The sequence below is a fragment of the Panthera uncia genome, chromosome C2 (genome assembly GCF_023721935.1).
Source record: "Panthera uncia isolate 11264 chromosome C2, Puncia_PCG_1.0, whole genome shotgun sequence".
Taxonomy (NCBI): domain Eukaryota; kingdom Metazoa; phylum Chordata; class Mammalia; order Carnivora; family Felidae; genus Panthera; species Panthera uncia.
In genome coordinates, this window is record NC_064810.1 from 40558344 (window position 1) to 40578744 (window position 20401).

General features: G+C 35.5%; 1 protein-coding gene across 1 annotated transcript in view; it reads left to right on the forward strand.

The window, feature by feature from the left end:
• Positions 1-401: 401 nt before the first annotated feature.
• Positions 402-20401, forward strand: part of EPHA3 (EPH receptor A3) — a 353619-nt gene continuing 333619 nt past the window's right edge. The window contains exons 1-2 of the mRNA XM_049628031.1: positions 402-605; positions 19582-19646. Coding sequence (XP_049483988.1) covers positions 518-605; positions 19582-19646 — 153 coding nt within the window. The 5' untranslated portion in view covers positions 402-517. The remainder of the gene's footprint in view (positions 606-19581; positions 19647-20401) is intronic.

Sequence of the window (20401 nt, forward strand, 5' to 3'; positions counted from 1 at the left end):
TACAAACATCTTCTGACATTTCAGTTTCTTTTTCGCTCACACTGCCATATGACATTCCTATCAGGGTTTCTGGTTTCTTCAGGGAATTAACCTACAGAGCATGTATAGCAAACAATAAAATAGCTGCTTTTCAATGAAAATAAGGAGCGGGTGTTTTTCCCTCCCTTCCACTGCTTTCTGCCACTGCCCCATCACAACTTCTGGATTTCCTGCCTATTGGCGGCGCCCCCCAGCCCCACCCCTAGCTCCCCAGTTCAGTGCTTCAGAGCAGTTTGCGAGCCTCGGCGGGCTGTTCCTTCCCCTACAGCGCTTACTTCCGACGGCACTAGGACCCAGGGAAGTCCCTGAGCGAGGTTCGAGGAAAGGCAGCCAGACTCCTCCTTATCTCCAGTGTCAAACTTGACATCAGCCTGCGAGCGGAGCATGGTAACTTCTCCAGCAATCAGAGCGCTCCCCCTCACATCAGTGGCATGCTTCATGGAGATATGCTCCTCTCACTGCCCTCTGCACCAGCAACATGGATTGTCACCTCTCCATCCTCCTCCTTCTCAGCTGCTCCGCTCTCCATTGCTTTGGGGAACTGATTCTCCAACCTTCCAATGAAGGTAAGCCAGGTAGAGCAAACTGCCCTGCCCCGCAGAGCTAACGCTCTTCAAAGCACGTTCTCCCTGAAACCTTTTTAGGTCGTTAAGGTGCCTCAGAATAAAGCAGTTTGCTCTGAGAGTAAACTAAAGATGTGCTTTTATTTTCCGGTGTCTTCTAAAAGACTTTAAGAGAGAATTTTGGATTGCCTAAACCTAAAATGTGTTTTTAATCTGATACCAATTCAAGCAATTACCTTGTTGGCTAATTTTAAGCAGAAAGAAAGAAATATCCTCCAGTTTTACAACCCACGATGCTAATTGCCAAATAGCCGTGGCAGTATTTTATTTTCTAATTATGACCATATAGTACTCTAAGAAGTTTAAAAGAAAACCCAACCCTCCTCGCTAGATTCTTTAGTATGTTCAAAGGTAATGACAGGTTGTTTCTACTTAGGATCATGGCATTTATGAATGGACTAAAGGGAAATCAGAGTTTGTTGAAGCTGATGGTGTGTGTGTGTGTGTGTGTGTGTGTGTGTGTGTGTGTGTGTGTTTATATTGCAATAGCCTTATTGAAGTGATGTGTATCCCGCCAGGCGATGGTTTGCTCTATGGTACAGGTTCTAATGAGCAGCATATGCCACATTAACATAAGTAATATTTGCAGGAATTACAATAAGCTTAGATTGGATTCTCTTTGTTTAAGGGTTTATATACGAATAAGGGAATGTACTTGATGAATAGTGAAAAGCTCTTGGGTAGGTATAGTAAATAACTGAATACAAAATTAGAGAAATAATGTCCATATGCAGCAAATGGCATTTCCTGATGTTGGGTTATTTATTTTCTTCCTAATGGGCATTCATCCCTTTTCAATGGACTAAAGTGCAAATGTAACATTGAGGACACCAATGTTTCCTATAAGATTGTGTATTTGATAGATACATTGCTTTTTTCATGTATACCTTTTGTGATCTATTCCTAATGATTTGTGAATACAATCACTGACTCTTAAGACAAAGTTCTCTAAATAATTGATTGCTTTAAAGCAACACTTACAACTTTGCCTCTTAATCATTTTGAACTTATAACAGTAACGTTTAGCAACCTGTTTTGCAGTTTAGTAATACTGAGAAATTGATGTGAAATCCTTCACTATATACTATGCCACTAAAAATATATCAAGCCAATGCTGTTGTATGTTGTATGCATTATTTTAAAAAGACAAGTAAATACTCAAAATGTTTAGAAAATTTTCATTGAATCTGAACACTGCCTCTCATATTTACTGACCTACTTTCATTGCTAATAGAGCAGTTTAATTTTGTTCTTTCCTTAGTGACTGTCTTTATCAATTTGGCAGATTTCATTAAATTTTTCTGTGTCTTTTTTTAACTGGGAAAGTGAAAATTCTAAAATATAAGGATCAAGAAAATCATCTGATAACCTAGAAGTGACTTTTTTTTTTTTTTTTTACAAATCAAATTAAAATCTTTATTGGAAAGTAATGGTCAATAATTTTTCATTGAATGAAAGGCAGGAGTAATCATTTGTATAATGAGTAACATATTAGTAAGTTAAAATTAGTGTTTGTTTAATCTCCTTAATTTTTGAAGATATTAAAGAATTGACAATAACTAGAAGTATAGTAATGTTATTCCCGTATTGCTATGATAATTGTATTTCTCCAGATGGAATATTTATAAACTATTTAGATAATGGATTTTGCTGAATTAATAATGCACAGGGATAGAGCTGAGAGTGAGTATTTTTGTTGAAAACATAACCTTTCAGTAAATTGCAAGAGGAAAAAAAGATCCTTTATTTAAACTTATTCATGCTTATATAAAATTAATGAATACTAATTTAATGAAACAGGAATAATCAAATGTAAATTGTCTTTAAGCCACACCTTGTATATGTTTCAATATATAATGTATATAATATTATGCTGGCAGGGATGTATGTAGAAAGGGAAATAGATGCAGAAAACTGACACAATTACATTTAATTTGTTTGGATAAAAGTTTATCCATTGTTCATGGGATTATTCTTTCCAGATCATGTCCTATGGATAGTGTCTCCTTTCCCTCCTGAGGTCATGAAGGGAAGCTCTGGAACAAAATTTAAAATGAATGATTTACCTTGAGAAATATTTGAGTGTAGTTTTAAATATTAATGTAATAGCTTATGTCTTAATAGTTGAGATGAACAACATGAAAAGTGAAAACCCCAAGTATGTGCCAAGATTTCCATGCAATTCTTCTAACAATGTCATTTGAATAGAAAGTCATGCTTCTGAAAATTCATATATCATAATAATGATAAAATGAATCTCACTAATATAGCTTTCTGATACAAATTTTGAGAATGGACATATAAAATACTAGGTTGCATTTAAAATACTATGCTAAAAAGTATACTTACTGTACATTTACTAGAAATTTACTAGTAAAATTTACTAGAATTTATTTCACAGTCTTCTATGGAGTTAGGCATGATAGAACTAAAAGGGAACAAACAGAAGCCATTGAGTTAATTGCTTGCCCCTGTGTGATTTTTTTTTAATTTGAGATTTGATAATTAAATTGCAATATTAAAATGCCATGGGTCTCTGATAAAGCAATTTTTTAAAAACTTAGAAAAAGTTTAATCTGAACTTGCCTTTTATTAATCCAGTTACAAATAACTTTCTAATATGCTTTCAAGAAAATGACTCCAGGTGATATTTTCTATCACTGGCCTCCTCAATGGTAATAGATTATTCATAATTTCAATGATCACTTTAACAATTGGCCTATATACTTAAACAGAAACTTTATTAACGCTGCACAGAACTTTATTAAAATCTTATCAGATCTCTGTTTACATGACACGCCAACAGAAGACTTCCAATGGGAAATCAACTACTCATGGCAAAATTGGATTGCTATACTACGCATTATTTTAAAAGTTCCTGTTTGCTCCCTATTGTAATCCCAAATGGATGATAATAATGGTAAATAAAATAACTTTGGAAAATGGTTAAAATTTGATATAAAGTGAAGTATCAATCTCTTTAGCATTGGATAAAGTACTCTCTTTAAACACTTTTCTACATTTGAAGGAGTCTGAGGCAGAATGAACTGCTTATTCATCAGTACATAATGCATTAAGCCATTTTTCTGTCCAAAAGCATTTGTAAATTAGATTAATGTTTATCTATAGAGCTCTTTACACTGGAAATCAGAGTTTTCAAAGTAAGAGTGGATAAAATTAAATCTGCATATTTATATGCTACTTATTTTGGGAGACTTTTATTGGAGTGTCTGGGACACTATATCTATGAAATGTATTTCACTGAACGTAAATCTCCCAAGTACTAGAGGTGACTATGCTATTGTTCAAAGTTTAAAATTAAAATTTGCATATGTACACTGTATGCCTCCTTTTGAATATTAAGCAAATGTTTGAGACAGCCATTTAAATAATGGATTATTACCTTTTTAAAAATTACTATAAATTGGCATCACTTTTCATATATAAACACTTATCCTTAAACAATAATACATTGTGATTGAAATCTTTATAGAGTACTAAGCTGTCATATCTTTATAGGTTTTTCTTTTTAAAGAGGGTTTACATTTGCTTTTAATAGCATTTCATCACACTAGACTAAATAATTGAATGCATTATACATTTTTGTAATTTAATAGCTCCCCTAATAGCTAACCCCCCCACCCCCAACAGTTATAACTATGCTATTTGCCTGGAGGTAGGAGAAACCTTAATTTCACTATTTTATAACCCACAACAGTTAACACTTGACCTAGGTCATTAACAGGATTATCAGCAAATTTGTTTAAGCTTTTACTGACAACCCGAATTGCTACGATAATATTTTGATTGTGCCGGAAAGAAACTTCTTGTAACCTCTCAAAATCTATCATGAAATTAATTCATTCTGAATCTTTATCTTTCCAAAGACTAATATTGATAATAATAATCCAAGTGAGAAAAATGTCCACTTCAATATCCCATTCTGCTCACTCTTGTGTTACATATATCACACCATTCTAAAACTTGTCATAAATGAGCAATTAAAACTTCTTTTAAATAATACATATTCTGGCAATAACAATAGATTTATAAATACAAACCAGCTACCAAAATTTCAGTTTTATACTTTTTTATTATTGGTACTCTAGTTGATATTGCTTTTCTGCCTGTTTTAAGATTTAAGGTCAATTGGATATATTTATAACTCAGAAACAACTGGAACTATAAAAGGGAAACTACATACATAAAACACTATTGCCACGTGTTACATCATGGTTATATTTATATAAAGTTGTAAGGCTAACAACTGGGAGCAAAAATGAAAAGCACTGAAAATTAATATAAAAATTTTAAACAAAATGTTATACACAATCAAAACTTAAAGGCATTTTTTTAAACGTGGTTTAGTGAGGTTGGGAAGTGTCATGTGATCTTTTTAAATTAATTGAATACAATAATGGTTTGTGACTTGCTCATGTAAACAATTTAGTAGTTTCACCTTGACTCCAAAGAAACATTGTCTTTAAAGAAAAGGTTTGGTAAAATTCTTCATCGTGTTTATATATTATCCGCACGTTAATATTCAAATTCCGATTTGTTCTTCACCACCTTCACTTCACTATAACTTTCTTTATAAAGATCGCTAAATGTTAAAATTGTTTCTGAAACTTTGGAATTTTTCTGAAATAAAATATATGCAATTTTTAAATATCAAATAATCAGTTACATATGCAAAGGATTTTTAAAGGCAAAACATATTTCCACAGTATATTTGATTTACTAACTTCAACGCAAATGGAAAGAGCAAGGACTGTTCTTGAGAGTTACTTTTTCCAAGTCATAAAATCTTCAAGAAAATGTTAATAAAACTTTCTACAAATCATCAAAACCCGATAAGTTTTTACATTTACTTACTAAGAAATCTGTGATGTGGGTTACCTTTGATTTTAGTCATTTCCAAAGATTTTGTTTGGCATAAATACTAGATGTAAGAGGAAATATATGTATCTTGGAAGAACACTAAGTTTTACAAATCATTTTCTGTCAAGATCCTCCACATTATTTTCTAATATACACACTTTTCCTTTACAACATTTAATAAACCTCTTCTTTTAATTCCTGCTTGATAAAAGATTTAGAAAAACAGATGCAGGTGTCCCCTTTTGGGTTGTTTGCAGAGATCTGGATTTTATCACCAGGGAGGGTCAATGCAGGGCTTTTACAAAGTGGACAAGTAGCTTTCCACAGATTGTTCAAATAAAGGGATGACTGGTGGTGTGAAACATTCATTATAGTATTCATCCAGGTATACCAAAAACCAGGACTTGAAATTTGCTTCTCAAAAATTTGGAAACCTTTGATAATTCTTTCCTAACAACTTTAGAAGTAAAAGTAATGTTGTGACTTTTAAAAAATTCAAAGGTTTAGAAGCCACAAATCAAACTAGGAAGATACTCCTGGTGGGAATCAGGATGTGGGACCATGTGCTCCCCTTAATTTTACTCTTTGGGTCTGTTACAAGCCGCCTAGTATCAGGTAGTTCTTGGAATCTGGCAGGAGGTTTTCTCTTGGAAAAGTCTGAAAGTCAGCAAGTATTATTTTGCCTCCTATCAGCTTTCTTTGAAATAAAAAGTGTGGTGGATTACAAAGAAAAAAAAAAAAAAAGTCTTTGCAGGCGAAAAAGTTGATTAGAAAGATGGGGAGAGGTAGAGACGTGCAAAGGTTCTAAAACCAATGTTGATATATAAATATTTTGCTTAAAAAGAAAATATTTATCACTTAAAACATCTGGCTAATCAATTTTTATTAAAATCCTAAAAACCTGCACACTGAAAAAGCGTGGGGGGTGGGGGGGTGGTGGCAGCGGGAGGTTGCGTTGTTTGTTTCTCCTCTAAAGTTTACACAACTTTTGATTTTCCCCCAGAAGAAACTATTTTATCCAGGAAAGTTTTAAGACTGTATGCCAAAGAATGCTTCCCCCTTTGGATGCCTGGGCAAATGCATGTGGAGGGTGGGTGGAATCAAAACCAGTTCAACAAATAAAGCCTCCAACTTGGAGTGATGTTATTAAACTGGAAGCCCTGAGTGTGCAGCCCCCTCCCTCCCTTCATTTTCTAAACCACGTCCTGCTGTTCCAGTCAAAGCAAAGGGTGAAAATCCACATAATCCAAACCAACATGGTGAAGTCAGAATAATAGGCGAAGAAGGAGGGGGGAAACAAGTGGCAGCACTGTACAAACAAACTGTTGTGAATAATCTTAGCCAGGGACTGGGGTGGCCACAGGAGGGGATGACGGCGTTTCTTTTCCTTCGCATTACACCTCCTACATTTGATAATACAGGACCGATTACATGTCAGAAGTGTGCTCTGAGAAATTTTAGGACGCAGCAGGGCTTCGGGGGGGTAGTGACAGCAATGTGGCAACCGAGAGAAGAGCAAGCGCTCCTCGCTGCCACCACACCCACCACCAGGGCATCGAAACCGTAAACTATTTCGCCCGCGGGACCAGGCTCGGGGGTGCGGAGGGAAAACGAGGGCTCCCGACAATTCATCACTTTTTCTCTCTGCACGGATTTCAAGATCAAATCATAGAAACTCAACTCTGGGTCTGCGTCCCCCAGCCCCAGCCCTCTGGGGGAGGGGGGGCGGTGGTTCTTTGTGCGCGAGCGTCTCGGCTCCCTGCGGCCGCAGCCCGTTTCCCGAACGCGGCGAGGCGGCGCGGACCTCCCGCGGGCCCGGCCGGCGGCGGGCGGCGGGCGCACGCGGGGCCCCTGCGGCTGCGGACTTCCGCCCGGCGGCGGGGCCGCGCGCGCTCGGACGGGCGGCGGGTGAACGCGAGCAGCGCCAGGGCGCCAAGTTACGCGCAATGAGCGCGGGCAGGAGACCCCGGCGGGCGAGAGGTAAACGTGCGCCCTCTGCCTGCTGCCGCGGAGCTGCTGGCGCTCGCAGAGGCGGCGACCTCCTCACCGCCCGGATTCTCCTCCCTGGGGCTCGGGCCCGCCCAGAGAGCGCGGGCGCCCAGGACCCGCCAGGTACGTCCAGACCCGCACCATAGACTTTGACCGGAGATCTTCGTCCCCCGCCCATCGCTACCAGCCAGTCTTTTCAGCTTGGCGTCCGGAAGTGGCGCGGTCTCCTTTCCTTACGAGTTCAGGGACCCACCAGGTGGCAAGTGGAGGAAGGGGATACAGTTCTGCAGGCTTCTAGAACGAACTCCCTGCTGGAAAGCTCCTGGTACCCACCTGCTGCTCAGTTGGGACACACGGGAGCGCCTGAGACGTCCGGTCGTCCTGCTTGCCGTTGTTTGATCCGACCTCTGGGCTATTTGTTGGTCCTTTAGACAACCTTCTTTCCTTCAATTCTTCAGTTGCTAAAACTAAAATGAGGAGTCTCCCCCACCCCCACCCCATTTTCTTTAAAGCTACTTATGCCACCTGTTAGGCGCCTTGTGAGAGCAGTTGAGTGGGCGTGTTCCATAAACTTCCCGGTGCACGATTAAAAGTTGTCTGTTTTCTCCTACATGCCTCATATTTGATTGGCACCATTTTATTAAAACGAGATTTTCCCTCTTCCGGTTTTAAGAGTAAAACTGGAATGGGCCAGAGAGGGTGTCTGGGATCACTGCTATCGAGGTAGGTTAGTAGTAGGATGATGCTGATGTTTCTGTGGTTGTGTTGGAACTTCAGTATTTTTCATAAAAGAATTGTTGAATCCAGGGGATTCCGAAACTAAATATGGCCTCAGTGCCATGCCCAACATTGTAATAATAATTGTACAGAGTTGTGCTAGTTAGAAAGAATTTTCCCCTACATTATCATTCACTGTTTGCTGGACCTCATTTATCATTAAGACAGCCCTAAAATGGGTATTATGACATCTTCCATTGTTACAATTGAGGAAATTGAGGAATTGAATCATAATAACGTAGTAACTGAGCCAGACCCGCTTTTGTCTTTGTCTTTTGATTTTAACCTCATATGTTTCCTCATGTACACAGATGCCTATGAATTAGGGAAGCATCCTTCCATTCAGGAAAAGCACTAGCTTTTCAACCGTAATCCTAGTTACTAGCTAATTCGTCCTGTGACTTTGCAAGAATAATTTAGAAATACCCAGAGTAAGAGAGTGAAAAATTGTGCTAAGAAGTGCTTTCAAAAAAGTACTTCAGAGAGTACTTAGAAACTGCATAGTTTTTACACTCAGAAGTTATGATTCTCTACGTGGGTGGGGGACACACTAGGAAAATAATTTAAAGAAAATTTGATGTGGTAGAGGAATAGGAAAAAAAAAAAAAAAACAATGTCTGTGTTGCCTTTTCTTAACACATTCTTACCTCTGTCTTTCCTTCCGGACTCTCAAACACTCCTTTTTCCTCATGCTGTAAGGATTTTGTCAGGAAATCCATACACAGATTGTAAGGCAATTGTCGCTATGCTGTGAATGTTATTATTTAGAGTTTTATATAGTAAAAACTGTGAATCCGTATTGAAATTGTCATAGACGTCAGTAATGGGGGAAATAGAACGTGGTCTAAAAAGTAGACTTTATTCCCTGAGGAAACTTTTCTCTATTTGAAAGATAATTTATAAATTACTTAAGATGAGAAAATAAATTATAATGATTTATCTCCACTTTCATAAAAACACTTGTACTCTATTTAAGTGGAGATATTGAGAAAAGGTAGCTAAAACAGGGTTTTGAAAGGTAGCAAATTAAGTTGGGGGCAATTATATTTTTCACGTGGGTACTTCGGCACATATGTTTTGCATTAATTGCTGCAAAAAATTCTGGTAACCTGGCAAAGAGCAAAAACAGCATATTGATGATATCAGTCTTCCAAATCAGAAAGCTGCTTTTAGTATCTTGCTTTCTTCACCGTAGTGTACCAAATAAATAAATACATAATTCTAATGTGTTACCCTTTATGTTTTCAGTGAATGTTTCAACCATTCAAGCTATTGGCACATTTTGCCATAAGCAACAGTGAGGGCTTAGCAACAAACTTTTTTTGTCTTGCTTTTGGAGAATTAGAGTCCACAGCTACTTGCCCTATTTTTAAATCATTTTATTTATATTTGAGTTCTGGAACTCTCATTCAAGAAAATGTAAACTTGACTTTATAGTCTTCAAACTGATTTGCCTCTTATTTTAATTACAGGACAGGGTCTCAAAAGGTGTAGGAGCAAAGGGTTAAGCCTGAGTTAATGTCATTGCTGATTAATCAGTATCAAAATGGTTTCACCTTGAATTTCTTTTTTTTTTTAATGTTTATTTATTTATTTTGAGAGAGTGAGAGAGATCACGCGTACAAGTTGGGGAGGGGCAGAGAGAGAAAAAGAGAGAGAGAATCCCAAGCAGGCCCTGCACAGGCAATGCAGAGTGGGATGCAGGGCTGGAACCTGTGAACTGAGAGGTCATGACCAGAGCTGAAGTCAGACGCTTAACTGACTGAGCCACCCAAGTACCCCTCATCTTGAATTTTCTATATGTTCATTAAGGTGAGGTTAATTTATCTTCTTTGAAATAATAGTTAAAGAAAGATAAATGAATAAATTCTATAGGTCCAGGAAAAGTAATACCTGCCCTTCATCCCCACCCCCTCCCTCCTTTGACAAAAATATAAAGCTTTAAAATTAGCTTTTTGCAGTGATAAAGTTGGTTGGTTTCCCATCAGTATGAAATTTAGACGTTCTCTACCTTAGGGTGACGAAGGGCAACAGAACAGCTCGTTAATACTTAACATGTATTTATTTCCTGATTTTCAAATCTAATTTAGCAATTAATACAAATCTATAGGTTTTAGAAAGACATTTATTTATTGCATGTAATGGTAATCTTCACAGTAAGGAGAAGTTAGACTGGGAAACCACTTTGCAACACTATGTGTGTGCCTGTCTGTGTCACCAATAGTATAATCCCTATGCAAAACAGAACTATCCCCACACTGTGGGCAAAATTTTATGAATGAATATATGCCTTTTAGATTCAAGATGATATAAAATTCTGTTTCTCTGAATTACAAATTGGTGATGAGGAAAAATAAAAACAATAATGTCTAAGTTATTTATCACTATCTAACTGTGTAAATTTTCCCCAACTGGACCCCCTAATCTACCTGTAATATTCAAAGATGGCATAAAACTAGAGCTATGTCCGAATTGTGATTTTTTTTTCCCTTTCATATGCCAAAGCTGTTTATGGTTGGTTTTTCATTTGAACTGAATGTCAAGAACTGGCATAATCACAGAAATTATAAATAAAATTAAATTGGCTTGTTATTCTTTTATTAGTTATATAAACTCCATCAAATAGAGCTATTCCCAAATATTGAAACTGTTGTTACAGAAGCAGAATAGAAGGGAATAGTATTTTTTCTCTTGGTTTACTTTTACTATCTGGGTTACCATACATAAGTTAAGACTTGTGTACATTAGATAACTCAAAAAAGCTAAACTCTGATTTTATCATGGTGTTCTTGACATTTCTGATCTGAATTTTTTTTTTATAATTTTTTTTACATTTATTTATTTTTGAGAGACAGAGTGAGACAGTGCATGAGTGGGGGAGGGGCAGAAAGAGGAGACACAGAATCTGAAGCAGTCTCCAGGCTCTGAGCAAGCTGTCAGCACAGAGCCTGATGTGGGGCTCGAACCCACGAACCGTGAGGTCATGACCTGAGCTGAAGTGGGACACTCAACCGACTGAGCCACCCATGCGCCCAAACTCAAATCTAATTTTAAAGCCATAAATGTAAAAACCATTAAAATGAATCAAGAAAAATGATAAGAAAAAAAATAACTCATGTTCTATATTATAATTTGTTGTTTGTATTTATTTATTTACAAAACAGTTCACTCCTGAGTATTAGATTCTTACTGGATTTTGGGAAAGAAGGTCATAGGGAAGGTATATTTTCTCCCCTTGAAGATAACTAAGGTGGGGCAGATGACCACAGAATAAATACTCTTATAAAAATTGTGTGTTTTGGGGCACCTGGGTGGCTCAGTTGGTTGAGCGTCCGACTTGGGCTCAGGTCATGATCTCGCGGTCTGTGAGTTTGAGCCTCGCGTCAGGCTCTGGGCTGACAGCACAGAGCCTGGAGCCTGCTTCAGATTCTGCGTCTCCCTCTCTCTCTCCCCCTCCCCCACTCATGCTCTGTCTCTTTCTCTCTGTCAAAAATAAACATAAAAAAATTTAAAATTTTGTGTTTTAACATAGATATAAAAAAATGCAATATGAATCTTCAGAGGAGGGTGCAGTTAGCTTCCAAGAAAAGAGCACCTGGGATATAGAGAAGATTTTTTTTTAATATAAAAGTTAATAGTAAGTTAAAAACAAGGAGGAGGAGGATAAATGATTTTTCTCATGTCATGTGGTAGCATGATTATAATCCCAATTTTATACTGCTTATATCTAGAATACGTTAAAAATAATTTGCCTAAGTATATATAAAAGTAAAAACCACTTTTGAAAGTACTGAACATTCAGAAATAGCTGTTCTTAGTAAGCATGCATCTGAGCTCAGTGTAAATTCTGTATGACTACATACATACTCCTGTGTGTGAGTATATGGAAACAAACATGATTGCATATCATAAAAGAACCATTCCAAAATAGAAGCTTTTTATACTATTCATATTGACTACACTACCAAGAAAAGTCACATTGAGGATTTTCTGAATTCTTCCTTCTTTTGCAATGATACTTTAAAAGTTTTCTGTTGCCAGCACTAATACTTTGATTTTTTCCTTTGATGCCATGCTTCTTATATAGAAAGTTTTGAATTAAACTGATAAGCATGTGACTCCTCATTGGACCCTCTGTGGGCCTTTATAAAGACCCATATTTATATGGTGAAGAGTTTGTTTATATGTGCACGTGTCTCTTTGTAGACATCAGTCATGATGTATTACATGAAGTCCAGATGTGGTTGTCCTCTAGAATACGATGAAGCCAAAGCTATATCCTGATTCTCCTTTTCCAGAAATTCAAACCAATTTATTCCACAACGGATTTCTTTTGAAATGAAAAAAAGAAAATGTTTCGTGGCATAAAGATGTCCAGAGAATGTTTTTAAATTGAAATTAAATTTCATCACTGCACTTTTTGTTCTCTATGCTAAAATTTTGAATCCTTCTGTCTAAGGATTCTAGGAATACTTTATTTCTAAAATAAATGCTGTAGTGGGGCGCCTGGGTGGCTCAGTAGGTTAAGCATCCGACTCTTGATTTTGGCTCAGGTCATGATCTCATGGTCGTGAGATTAAGCCGCCTGTCGGGCTCCGTTCTGGGCATGGAATGTGCTTGGGATTCTCTCTTTCCCTCACCCTCTGCTCCTCCCTCACTTGCAATCTCTCTGTGTCTTTCTGTCTCTCAAAAAAAATTATTAAAAAAAATAAAAATGAAAGAAATGCTGTAGTGAAATTGTGATATAGGCAAGCGTGCTTATTCTCTTTCATTTTCATTGCCATCAGTCAAATGCTGACTGAACGGAGAGCTTTCATTTAGTAGTTGAAGGTGCTGATAATCAAGATTTTATGACAAAATAAAAAAATGTATTCCAAGGCATCCTCAGTTGATGGTGTGAAGGCAAAATGTATGTGCTAAAGTTTGAGCACCTATTTGCCTTAGTGGTTATTTTTATAATATTATAATTGCATACTATATTTTCAGTTTTCACTTTTTAATCTGTCAGAAAAAGTCTTTTGAATTAGAAATCAACAAGTTCTGCTATTTCCAGAATATTTTAAAAAAGCAAAATATGTTGAAAAAAAAATACAGTGTTAATGTAATCATTAATGTTCTACTTACAGTAACTTCTACATTTTGGGAAACACATTTTCCTTGTCTAAGTGATTCATAATATTGACAATGCACAGAAACAAATGAGATCTGCTATTCGAGGCACTGTTATTAAATCTGAGGTAGTTAATTTACTAAAACTTCATTGAGTAGAACATCACCACTCATTTATATGAAAGGATTATTTTGTTGTAAGAATACATTCCCTCGTGCGGTGCCTGGGTGGCTCAGTTGGGTTGGGTGTCTAACTTCAGCTCAGGTCATGATCTCACAGCTTCATGGTTTGTGGGTTTGCATCCCGTGTGGGGCTCTATGCTAACAGTGTGGAGCCTACTTGTGATTCTCCCTCCCTCTCTCTCTATCCCTTCCCCACTGGTGCATGCTCTCTGTCTCTCTCAAAATAGATAAATAAACTTAAAAAAAAAAGATTAAATTCCTTCATGATAGTTTGATAGCTGTTTCCTTCATGATAGTATGACATTAGAGTGGCCTTCATACTTTTCAGATTAAGAAGGAAAAAAAAAGGAAAGTTTTAACACACTAGAAAAAGCACAGCGTTTCCAATTACTGAAGTGTCCAGGTTTCAAGCAAAATTTTGGTGTATGTTTCTGTTAGTTCCTTGAACAGCTCTAGTCATTAAAACACAGACACCTTACTGGAAGCCTGTGTGTTTGGAATCCAAGGAGGTCTCCCTGTCCCTGGCAAAGATTGAGATGAGGCAGCTCATTACAGTTTCTTCTATAATTAGGACCTGTATAGAAGTAAATCCAAGATTATTGCTCAGGAGGAAAAGCTAATAAGAAAGAGTAAGTTGATAGTACACCACCTTGTCCAGAAATCTGCTTATATCACATAAATAAGCCATTAAAATACCATGTGACAAAAGAGATTTTTTTTCACAGAACTGCTCGCACAACAATTTTTTGTTTAATTTTTACATAATGATTTTAGCTGGTAACTTGATGGAGAAATTATCATAAATGAGTATTTCTGTGACACAAAATGCCTGTTAAACTTAACAGAATTTACAGGAAGATTTATCTGCACATAATAAATTATAGGTGACTTCATTTGTAATCTAAAAAAACTTATAATTTTTAGTCAATGAAATACAGTAGTAACTCGATCTATTGCAACTGTTTTCATTATATTTAGGTAGAAATAAATATAAACAGGAAGCCTGTGGGAGCTATTAAGAGTATATAATCACAGTAGATAAAGTCAGTGTTGAAATACATAAGTACATTAATCCAACTTTGACTTCTCTAAATTTCTTCTCAATGGCATATCCTGGTATGTCCAATAAAATGAAAAGCTGAGGTTTGGTGAGCTTCTGTGAGAACATACATCTTGGTTTCTTCACTCCATGTTATGGTTGACCAGAGTCCTACAGCCGAGATTTACAACACCCAGAATAAAATTTATCACTTTCTCTATCATCTTCTTCTCTTTGTGAACATTTAGGTGCAACCTGTAAGCAGATTAAAGGACCCCTCTGCTATCTGTAAACTAGAGCAAAGCTACCCCTTCTATCCTAACAGAAAGTGATGAAAATGATAAGTAGTGCGCAAGAAATGTGGCTGGGGACGATGAAAGTGATGGTGTGAACAGAAAAGGAAATGCCATTTTTCTTCAGTAAATGCAAGAAATAATCAAGAGATGGGTTTGTTTTCTGTTGTAGTGGTTTTACAGTTATTTGCAAATGTCTTTAAAGGCACTTTAGCTGAAGGTTTTAGAAGAAAACATGTTTATTATTGTCAGAGTCTGAAATTCTTTAGCCATTAAAGTCCTCTGCTCCCTCAAATAATTATTTGATAATTTTTATAGCTCAATATTTTCATAAAATGCAACTAACATTTCATAAAATGCAAATAGCATTACTACAAAGCATAGTGATGTGTTATTAGATAATCTAAAACGTCTTCCACTTCAGTAAGAAATTGTCATTTAATTTTAAATATTATTTTAGCACTGTCTACATATTTGCAGCACTTAAACAATCTACAAGATGTGAATGTTTAATTCTCAGTCTTTCCAAGCGGACATATAGGCACATGAATCAGAACTTTGAAATGCCCTTGAAAAAAGTCTTCTTTAACGATTCTCTAAGAGTGAAAACTCCATAAATTTATACCTAAAAAAATTAATCCGTCCTAACAAGTAATATTTACTGAAAATACTTATTTCAATAATTGAGTCCTTGAAATCATCTTACCGCATTATTAAGAAGGGAAGGAGGAATAAGTTCCTGGTACAGAAGATTCTTTATAACGTTGTTAATTCGAATGAAAAAGGAGCGAACATTTGGTTGTCTCTCTGTTATGATGAAGGATAGGAAAGGGAGAGAGAACAAGACTCCTGTGCATCTTAAATCTACAGTCCAGCTGAGTGGGAAAAGTGACAGTAAAGATCAGTGGCAGGAATGACAGCAAGGGTTCCTCCTTGATAGAAGTAGTGACACCAATTTGAGCCAACTTTCTCTATTCTTACGTTGTTCTTATTCCTGTACTCCATTCCACCCCTTCTAATTCCCATCAGAGACCATGCTTCCTTTTTTGTTCAGCAAATCTCAAATTAGTGCCCACCCAAAAGCCAACTCAGAGTTTGAGCAAGGACTCCCTTACGGTTTTCATGAATGGAAACCCGTTCACATTTAAAATAAGATTTACAATAAAATATTGTCTGATTAAGAGCAAGAATAGAGTAAAGCATGTGAAGGAAACCCAGAACCATATCCATCCAGACTTTGGTCAGTTATTTCCAAATACAGTTTTTCCAAAAAGCACCGATTTATATCTCAGCTCAGAGTCAGAACATTTAAAAATGTGTCCAGTTCAAATCGCTTTAATTTAAGAAGTATGTCCATATACCATATGGACCTTTGCATAGAAAATATTCTGAAATTAATGAAATGATGTGTTTCCTGTTACAAAACAAAAATATTTGGTGATCGTACCATTTAGAATATAAAAACTGGTAAGGAACAGTTTATATCTTTGAAAAATAATCTGGCACGAGGCAGTTATTAAAGAATTAAGCCACTTCCCCATCAGAGTTTAAGAATAACTTCGTAACTTTTTTTTTGTTGTTAAAATTCATAATTATGGACTCAGGATTTTTTCAGCAGTTGAAATAAACCTTCCATGTTGCAAATCATCATCAAAACTCAAAAGACTAGAATATAATCGTACATCACAATTTTCTCTGCTTCTTCCATGTGCTCTGACATTTGTATAGTGGCACCACCTGAAAGGCTATGATCAAATCTACTTTTATTTTAGGAGAGAAAAACGTTAGTAATGGAAGTTCTTGCCCGATTCAGTGTCAGGTTCAATATGCTATATTGCAATGTTGGATTTAGTCAATGGATCCAGAGAAATCACTCACAACACGTTGACTTTCAAATTCCATTAACTTTCTCTTTTTCTTGTTTCAATTATGCTGCACTGAGATTGCTGCACAACAGATCACAGGAGACTTGAGCTTATATCCTGGGAAGTCCCATTTTAGCAATTATTCACTTTAGAGTGACTGTATTCTTAGATTCTGCTTTTCTGATTTGGCTATAAACAAAAGACACCATGTAAACTCAAAAATAAATGCTTTTAAAAAGTGTTTTGAGGTCACTATTCTTTTCTATTAGGTTATATATCCATGATTGGTTATAAATACAATTCAGAAGCCAAAATGGTATGGTTGTTAGTTAAGGTATTAATTTTACACGAACATTGAATCTGTATAGCACGTTACAATCTCATGGTGATTTTAAATACATTTATATTATTTGATCATCACAGAAACATTGTGAGATAACCAGGGCAGATGTAATTATGTTTGATAGACAACAGAATCAGAATCATGAGTAATGATGCTATTGTGTTTTCCTCATTCATGCTAAATGGAGTGCACTAAAAATTCCATTTCTGGGTAAATGCAGCAAATTTAATTAACCCATTACACTTATTTTAATCAGCAATGTGATCCAATTCTCTTTGGTTTTGCTATTCTCTTTTGAGTAGACACCAAATGCTGATGTGACTGGTCCAGCCCTTCTTCCCTCATTATCATCAGAGAAAACTTAAGGGTATTTAGTTCTTTAGTTAACAGCCTACATTCCAATGAGTATTTTACTAAATGGAGACAACAATCATATTTTCTTTGCCTCAAACACTTCTTCCCTCTGGTTACTAATATTGAAATTAAGTCAGCCATTTATCTTAACATATTGAGTGACACATATTCATCAGTTAGTACATATTCAATTATTACACACACACACAAATACATTGAACCATTTAAACCCCTCAAGGCATTGCAAATATGATCTAATGATTTATGAATACTGGTATTGTAAACTCTATGCAAATCATATGTAAAACTCAGAGAAATGAACTGATGTCTGATAGAGCTGTCCAACTAGACTTTGTCAGTAGAACATATCTTTATCAGAATGAACGTTGGTAAAATACTTTAATCTGAAGGTGAAAATGTATTCTTATATTTTCAAACATTTTCTAACATTGATTAATCTGAAATATTGCATATAACACTGATTAATCAGTAGAGCATTTTTAAAAATCATTTTTGACAGATAATTTCAGTATAATTAAGCATACTGTTCATTTCCAAACTGATATCTGGGAAATAATACCATTATGGAAATTGCACTATGTAATCCATGCAGCAACTGTCTTCTCTTATCTAAATATAGTTACTTCTCATTGGGATTAATTTATTGAGAGAAAAAAATCTTTAAGGATTTCTAGTGTAATTAAGTTTAAGCGTTTTTCTTGCACTTGTGCAAAACTTAGAGATTCTAACTTTGAGAATTTTATGTCTTCTAACTTAATAATCAGGACGATTTTTTAATACTCATCTAGATAACCAAATATCCTCCTTTAAAAAAGCAGGGCTTGAAAATTCAGAATTATAATATCTGTCAAATATATTATTTCTTTAACATTTTATAAGATTAAATGTTTCCTATCTGGGGTGATTAAATGGTAGTATTTTTTGTGTATAAGGAAATACTTTATTGACAACACGTGGACCTGTTGTGCAGTGCCATGTACTACCGTTATGTTTTGATTCATGTATATATGGAAACTAAAAATGATTTCTGATTGTATTTAGTGATTCAGTGGCTCTAATAATACATGGCTATTTTGTGTAAATTTCCTCCACATCTTCCCTTAGTCACTTGTGGGACTGCTTTCTGATTTAGAAGAAGGATGAGGTGAAAGCATTAGTTTCCATTGTTTAATAGATCAACAAAGTGAGCCTTTCGTTATTAATTAGACTTGAAGTATCTTTTTATATTTTAATTTCTAGTCCATTACAAATTAATGCCCTCTGTGTTAGAAAGAAAAGATTTGCCTTTCTTTTAATGATATATTCAAAATGCAACCGCATTAATGTTATTATTAATCTTATTATTCATCAGACTTTTTAATAACTGGTACAAAGTTCTGAATAAAATCATTAAAGCCTTTGGGTAACAGTGTTTTGTCTAAATAACTAGAGCTTATTCCAGGCAGTGTTATAAAACATAGTATTGTTTTGGCTTCTCCTGAAATTATTAGTTAAGCATTTTGTTTGTTACACAGAGGTAGACAATTTGTATGGTATTAGAAAATACACATGATAGAATCCTCTGCTTCATATTGTACAGAGGCAATATAAAGATGTCGTATCAGACACAAACTGATATTGATTCATCATGGGAGCATATTTAAGAAATTTGTTCATAGTGAAATCATATGTAAAGTTGTCAAAATTAATGGTCTTTGAAGTTATTTTGATACCATGTTAGCATTAATGTTCCTGCTTTGCATTTTTGCTATTTCTTCTTTAAACCTGTAATTATTTTGTCAAAAATTATTATCAATATTTTGAACATTGATCTACCTTTATAAACAAGACAGTTAAAAAAGCCAGAGAAATCTGATTCCTTGACTTTCCCTATGATTGCTTTTATTTTGCCATTTTCTTCTTTTTCTCTCATATTCCTATAACAGAAAGAAAGAGTCATGTGTTTTGAACATGTTAATATTGTTATATCAATAACAACAGACAACTTTAACTTGACAGAGACAAATAGAAATAACTTATTTCTCTTAACTATATTTGTATATTTGTGTTTCTTGTGTTTTTTTAGTCAATCTACTGGATTCAAAAACAATTCAAGGGGAGCTGGGCTGGATCTCTTATCCATCACATGGGGTGAGTTTGGTAAACTATTGAAAGGGAATATCATTCTGTGTGTTGTCTCTTAAAGAATAGAAGGAATTATTGGTATGTTCTCTGAAAGGAACTCCTGTACTTCTGGTGACAAGTTAATTTTATCAGTAGATTCAATACATGGACTAAGACAGCCTGATATTTGTGTACAATGGAACTACTGAAAATTTTGAAGTTTTATTTGTTTCTTCTGAATTTACCAATTGCTTGATGGTGCTAATTAAGCCTTCTGATTATGACTGGCATTATGTAGATGATCTAAATGTGATCATCTAAAATTTTTTTGTGTGATGTGATCAGAATAGGTGAATTGAGAAGACATTTCAGATTTCAAGTAATGTATAAAGCATGTATTTGGAGAACTGCAGAGTTGTAGCCTTAAAAGCCACCTTGGTGACTGTTCCAAGGAGGATATGTTTGTCAACTATATGAACCTTTGATTTGTCTGTTTATTTGTCCTTATTTCTTAATTTCTTCACGTTGCCTTAATGTCTTTGCTTAAAATGTCTGCATCATGTTTGCATCAGCTTAAGACTGGGGAATTTTATTTAGAAAAAAAATTTGGCTACTTTTAAATTTTAAACTCTTCACATACCTTTAGTATTTTGCCAGTGAGACAAAGATCGTTCAAGTGTACGGTATGTTTGTGACCCAAATGTTTCTGATAAGACTTTGTGTGAGAATACTGCTTTTCTTTTCTTTTCTTTTCTTTTCTTTTCTTTTCTTTTCTTTTCTTT